Here is a 6,854-nt window from a genome sequence, read left to right as displayed (position 1 = left end):
TTAGAACTACTTAAACCTAACTAACCTAAGGACATCACAGACATCCATGCCTGAGGCAGCATTAGAACATGCGACCGTAGCAGTAACGCGGTTCCGGACTGAAGTGCCTAGAACCGCACGGCCCCCTCGGCCGGCTATTATGAGGTCAGCTCCGTCTTACTGTCGGTATCCAGGATAGCGATGACCCGTTTCAACAGCTTGCCTTACAACAAGATACAACTGTGGCCTCTTATTGTCAAGTCCTTCACAATTTTGACTCGTTTTTGTAATCACTACAATAACTTCGTAGTCTGTTAAACATTAAGTTTCATTGCGTCTCTTCCCGATCCTGTGCTTCAATCCTTTTCTCAGGTAGAAGTTACAAAAATGTAAAGATTTTCACTCTATCCCCAATAAACAACGTCTGCATAACATCCACGACTATCGACTCCTTTTCGGAATCACTTACCGCTCTTTGTGTCGCTTCCTATGCTCATTTAACCCTAGGACGCCCAAGCCTTTTTTCTAACTTGGATGCGTAAGGGGGGGGGGGGGGTTCGGCGAGCCCACAGGTATTAAATAAGTTTCTCCATCTAAAATTTCATTCAGAACTCTTTCTAAAGACGTGTGACCTATTGTTTTAGTCGTTTCTAAGTCTGGGTGTGAACAGTAGGGAACTGTACTAACTCACTGCAAGTTTACAAGATAAATAACAGCTGACTGACATCAACAATCACTTCCCCTGGAAGTAAACCAATATCAAGAATACCAACCAACAAGAAACAAACTTGCATTGTTGTAGAGATGAGAAATACAAAATCCTACAAAGGGAAATTTTCTATAGCATGGAAGCCTAAAGGAGGGGGGGGGGGGGGTGTTGGACCCATAATAAGTTTATTTATTTTTTCTTTCAAAGCAGGAATTTTCTATAAAATATATTGACACTAACGTTTCATAAAATAGCCAACAAACAATAACTCAAAGAGAATATGTAGTATGCAAGTTACTTGGGCAAAAGCAGGGGACATAAAAAAATTGTGGGTTCAACGACCCCCCCCCCCTTCTTTAGGCGTCCTAGGGTTAACAGTAATCTTAACATTTTCATCTTCCCTCAAAGTTCTGAATTCTTTCCAGAACAAGTCCAGGCTGGCTAATCTTGATATTACTTACCTTCCTACCATAAGTGATACAACCAACGAACATAGCACAAAAATAAATATCGTTCACACTCATAGGCGGCCCAGATAATTGTTTCATGATGCAGTTTTCACTGCGTCTCATTGACGACGCTTGAATGAAATGGGAAAAATTTAATGGTCTTCTACTCTACCAACGTGTGATGAACGGTACGGTACAGAACATTTTTACCAGCATGAACATCTTTATTGGCTTTTATTTGGACCACAGATTACTACCTAATTTTCTCTACCCGAATAGAGAAATCTCATATATACTTGCATACTCCTAAATTAAGGATAAACACCCAGCAACTGTTCCTGTATCAAATAGTAGTAAACATCTTCCTTCAATATTTACTAATTTTGGGATGTAATGAACAGTCTATAATACACTACTTAACTAATACTCTTGCGTCAGTCAATAAGGCGCCTCTCGTTCAGTTTCTTTCCTTGATACTCGCAGAATGTGTCGAAGATAAATCAGCTGGACAGATTTTTGAAATCCACTGCACATGGAATTGATGGTGATTACACAATGCTTCTTGAAGATTATACAGGGTGTGCTAGGAGGAATGGTTAGCATCACGGGATATGACAGGAACAATCATTCGAAGCAAAAAAAGTCTGGGTTCTAAAATGCAGAGGGTGAGAGTTACGGGTATTTGCTCATTGTCAGTACTGTGAAACAAATCTCTTCTGCTCAAGCTCTTTGATTTCCATACTTCGGGTGGAAGTAGTATGGAATGTAACATGAAATCGTTCAAATGGCTCTGAGAACTATGGGACATAACATCTGAGATCATCAGTCCCCTAGAACGTAGAAGTACTTAAACCCAACTAACCTAAGGACATCACACGCATCCATCCCGTGTCTGGATTCGAACCTGCGACCTTGGCAGTCGCGCGGTTCCGGACTGAAGCGCCTAGAACCACTCGGCCACAAAACAAGAAATACATTAAGTGCTGTGGGCACTCGTACAGCAAAAGAAGTGAGTTTCATAGTAATGAAAACGAACAATTACTCCTAGATCTTAAGGCATGTGTTTTAGAACCCATGGTTACTAGACTTTTGGCTTCGTATGATGGTCCCCCTCATATTTATGAATATTGACGGTTCCTCCTAGGACATTCTGTACACTTTCGTAGCGTGTCGCATGCCTACTAGGGAACATTATGGCGCTTATTCTCGTGATAAAAGAAAGCCAAAGTTGAAGACATGACGTCTGAGGGCACTGAGAACGCTTTTCATATAACGAAAGACGGTAGACATACTCTGAATCTGCGCGCTGCTGATGAATTTGGTCCCGCAGTAATTAGGTACTGCATTTGAAAGTAGCCTGTAACGAAAGTCGAAACTGGTAACACGAATAAAACTAAAAAGTGACTCTAACTCTCTTCGTCTTCCTTCGTTACTGAACTCGAAGTGTTAATGTTCTCGTTCAGTGCTCGAGTTGGGTAACTCATTTACAAGTTTTGGATATGTATCTTGGTTGATATCCATTTTCAGGGCTCCAAATTGACAACAAATGTAGCAAAACTGTTTGTTTTGTTGAACAAGATTTTTACTTCAAAAGCAATTGGTGAAATTAGTTGCCCAAATCAGGACACACAATATAATTTAATCATTTATTAGTTGCTTTCATGGAGTCACAGAATCCAGGTTAAAGTTGTGATCACGCCTTGTGCACTGCTCTGCCTGCCTTCTTGGCAGCTGTCCTGGCTTTGGCAGCTGCCCTGGCTTTGGCTATTGTCCTGGCTTTAGCAGCTGTCCTGGCTTTAGCAGGTGTCCTGGCTTTGGCGTGAGATGCAGTCCTTGAGTTTGTGATGTGCCTCGAGTTGCCTTTGCCCACACGGGATTCTGAAAATGAAGTCAAAAACTTTAAATTTCCTTTACAACATGTATAATTTTTAGAGTGCAGTACTTAGTGGATATAAAGGTATAAACAAGTTACATTCGATGGCATGTTGCAACACTGCGATCTGTGGTTATTACTGTCTTAGTGAGAAACTGCCTCCAATTATAGCTGATAATGTATGTGACATGTTGTGCTAACCCTATTTTAGAAGAAACAAATACAACAAGTTTTTTTAGAGGTCTAGGAGCACTTGTTTTTGTTAATAGGTGCAGATGCAGCATATAGAGTCTCGTTTTTGAGGCCGTAGTAGCTAATGTCCCAGAAAGATCATCTTCAACAGTGTACCAAACTCTCAATTCATGAACCGAAATACGAAAAATTCATATTCAACAGGTGATGCATTCATACTGTCTTATGAGTTCGAGATCTTGATCTTTATTGGTTTCGCTCAAGCGTACAGAGAAATGCTGTGACGACTCCTTGAAAAGTCTGTGGGCATTTAATTTCTTGCTTCCTTCACCACCAGAAACAATGCACAATCTCTGATTTATTGGAGACTTTCCTAGTTCTTTGCAATACTTTTGACGTTGAAAAACATTTCTGGTAGTGAATCAGTATGATATAGGAACACAAGTCTTAATCATCAGCCTCATTTCACATCCTTAAAGCCCCGCTGGCTCTCATCACTCATTGTAAGGGCCAAGCTCCACGGTTAACATTTGAACCAATATAAAGGGGCTAACTCACCACAGCAATCTGTTCCGTATAGTGGAAGCTGTGCTGAAGGATATTGTGTAATGACGACAGGACAAAAATCCCTACTCTTGCATCTCTGCTCAGAAGATAATAAGAACTAACTATAATGAGTTAAAGTCGAGGGAAGCATAGTTTAAGACTGAAGGTGCGTTAATTCGAACATTTAGAATAAAACAAGATTACAAATATTCAAAAAGTAAAAAAAAAAGACATTTTTGTAATGTTTTTTGTACTCTGGGGTTTTTATTTCTGTTCGTGATGCTTGAGGTATGACTACCATCTTGTACGTGTAAATCCATTTCTTCATAATCATAATAATTTGGTTTACTATATTTGTGGATGTCTGCAGAATGCCGGCCGGAGTGGACAAGCGGTTCTAGGCACTACACCTCTGGAAGCGAGCGACCGCTACGGTAGCAGGTTCGAATCCTGCCTAGGGCATGGATGTGTGTGACGTCCTTAGGTTAATTAGATTTAAGTAGTTCTAAGTTCTAGGGGATTGATGGCCTCAGAAGTTGAGTCCCATAGTGCTCAGAGCCATTTGAACCATTTTTTTGTCTACAGAATATAATATTTCCGCCTACGTTCCCTTCCAGATGTTATCGTGATAGTTCTGGTGTTGCACTTTTGGTGTTCGCGATACACACTAGAAAGTATTCTTGTACTCTGCGGGTGTTTAGTATTCGCTGCCACCTCCCTAACTGAGACAGCTGTAGTACCTGAAGGTAGTTGGGTCAAATCCCGTTATAGAGGAAATTTTTCAAAACTACTGTTTTTTTCTCTACGGGTACATAAAATGGGATAACCAGAAAGACGACAGTGTCTATATGTGGATATCTTATCAGTGAAGCAAGATCTCAGCGTTTTATTCAGACTTTGAGAAGCACATATTTCACATAGACGTTCATTTCAGTTTGCCCTGTTCTGCAGCGAATTCATTTGCATTTTAGTAGACTTAAGTTGTTGAATGTTGCACTGAGTATGAGAAAATGTGACCTGCAACGAGATCATATGTGGAGTCTGAGGATAAGTAGTATACAAAAGGTATCGCGAATGTTCTGTGCAAAGCAGTATGGGACTAAAGGACACGAACATTAACCATCAATATTCAGATGAAGGCTGATCTGCAACTGTTAATGTGCCCACAAGTAATAAAAATACATGTCAGTCTTACATTGGTCAAATTACAATTTATTGTGGTTCAGGCTGTGATTCAGGTACAGCAAGTAATGTCAAATATCTTCAGAAACAAGCAATGATGTTTGTTTTGCCACAAGTGTCAGATAATGACTCGATTAATTAAGAACTGGTAAACTTAACTCTAATTGCAACGAATGTTTTGAAATAAGGATTCACGTTTAAGAGGGATGAAAGCGAAGGTATTACACTAAACTAAAATTGAAGCTATGAATGTGAAACTCCAACCTAATACCTTTCGTTATATTTATAATTTTGAAAATGGATGACACAGTTTGATTTGTATACCATACTAGGTTTGTTCTCATTTAAGGCATAATAAAACACTTAAAAAACTTAAGATCAATGTTTTTATTTGTGGGTGGTAAAAAGTTTCATTGTGTTTTTTAAGTGAGTTCCATCAATGGAATGGTAGTGACAGTAGTGAAAGTAGAGGCCAGTCAGTGTATCCCCAGATCCATGCTAACTCTGACCACTCTAGCTTTTGCTATTACTTCTTCTGCACTTTAGAAAATATTTTATTAATTGGCATGTAATCCTTTCATACAAGAACCTCTATGTTCAGTAACATAAATATCACAGAAGTTAAAAAACGATCATGATAATCGCATTTGAATCTGCAAATCGGCCAAAGTACACAGGTTTACGGTACTCGTATATTTGAACCAATACGCACGTTGTGTGCAAGAATGACGGAAATGAATTGCAGACTTCTTGGCGGAACCACTCCAGAATTTTTCTTTGGTGATTTAGAGTTAGCAGAGAAAACATGGCAGAGCCCCGGTGTTCCTACTTATGGGTCTTCCGAGTCTTGACTAGTGCCTCACGTTCTCGGTTCATCAGATGAAATCGTGAGATACAGTTAATGTTGTTCCGTCCATTGGCATGCACTATTTAACTTGGCAGCCCATTCATTGCCATTCAATAATACAAGGGTAAGTATCGGCATTTCTCACTGTCGCTTCATTCAGATATTCATCCACGACAGAAGAAACCAACATCACAATGAACAAGCTTTCAGCATAGTAATTCCCGTAACTTGCATACACTTCTAACAAATTTTCCACAGGTGGAAGCAAATCACCTCTCCGCTAACCACAACAGGAAAGGAAAATGTCATAATTGGTCAGAATGGGCAGTAAAAATTCAGCCATTGGTGTATGGGCATTCTTGTTCTACGTCCTCCTCCTTTACCAGCACTGTCCAACACACAACTGTAACTGAGTCGACGTACCTTGTTCGGCGGTAGACGCCTCGGACTCGGCCTCGGTCTCTGTTGCCGGCTGTTCTGTAGAAGTGCTGCTCTCGCTGCTCGTTTCGACGGTTGGCCCCATTCCAATCGGCAAGGCGCCTCCCAAGTCACCATCGTCGCCATCCACAGTTCCAGGAAGGAATTCCGGAATACCTGTCTCTAGAGCACCATCGTCACCACCCACTGTCTCTGGAAGGGATTCGGGGATCCCTGTCTCTTGAGCACCATCGTCACCACCCACTGGCCCAAAAGAGAACCCTGGAATACTTATCTCTTGGGCACCAGCGTAAGGTGCGTATAGCACGAGCAGACCAGCGCCAAACAGAACCATTGCCATTTTGCTGGTCATTGCTGTCATGGGTCAGTCTCCGTGAATGTATATTGTGAAGACAACTGTGAAAGGCGACCATTTGCACACTGCCTTATATAGTAAGTAAAGTTTTCTAATCAGTGATGTCCCACCAAGCTCAGGGTGACACTAATTAGCAGTACACACGCTGAGGGAAAAAAAATCGGAGTAATTGCGATTGTCGTTTATCTGCTGCTATTACAGCCGAGGCTAGCGACTCAATAACTTATTCGAAAGAAGGAGTTAATTATGAATTACGAAAATTTTCACTATTCTGTACAAGATTT

General features: G+C 40.7%; 1 protein-coding gene across 1 annotated transcript; it reads right to left on the bottom strand.

Annotated features, from left to right (window-relative positions):
• Positions 1 to 2,769: 2,769 nt before the first annotated feature.
• On the bottom strand, positions 2,770 to 6,613 carry LOC126350552 (uncharacterized). Its single transcript, XM_050002525.1, has 2 exons — positions 6,201 to 6,613; positions 2,770 to 3,015 (listed from the first exon to the last, which is right to left on the bottom strand). Exons 1-2 carry the CDS (start codon positions 6,574 to 6,576, stop codon positions 2,831 to 2,833), a joined length of 561 nt encoding a protein of 186 aa, XP_049858482.1. The 5' UTR covers positions 6,577 to 6,613; the 3' UTR covers positions 2,770 to 2,830.
• Positions 6,614 to 6,854: the final 241 nt, after the last annotated feature.

This window comes from Schistocerca gregaria, chromosome 1 (assembly GCF_023897955.1).
Source record: "Schistocerca gregaria isolate iqSchGreg1 chromosome 1, iqSchGreg1.2, whole genome shotgun sequence".
Classification (NCBI taxonomy): domain Eukaryota; kingdom Metazoa; phylum Arthropoda; class Insecta; order Orthoptera; family Acrididae; genus Schistocerca; species Schistocerca gregaria.
Note: the sequence above shows the minus strand (reverse complement) of the source record. Positions and strands in the feature narration are given on the sequence as shown.

Bases quoted from the DNA above. Each gene is read 5' to 3' on its own strand.
- LOC126350552 (XM_050002525.1), bottom strand. From the start codon at position 6,576: ATGACAGCAATGACCAGCAAAATGGCAATGGTTCTGTTTGGCGCTGGT. The intron at 3,016-6,200 runs GTACGTCGACTC...CTTCATTTTCAG, and splicing joins GGCGTCTACCGCCGAACAAG to AATCCCGTGTGGGCAAAGGC.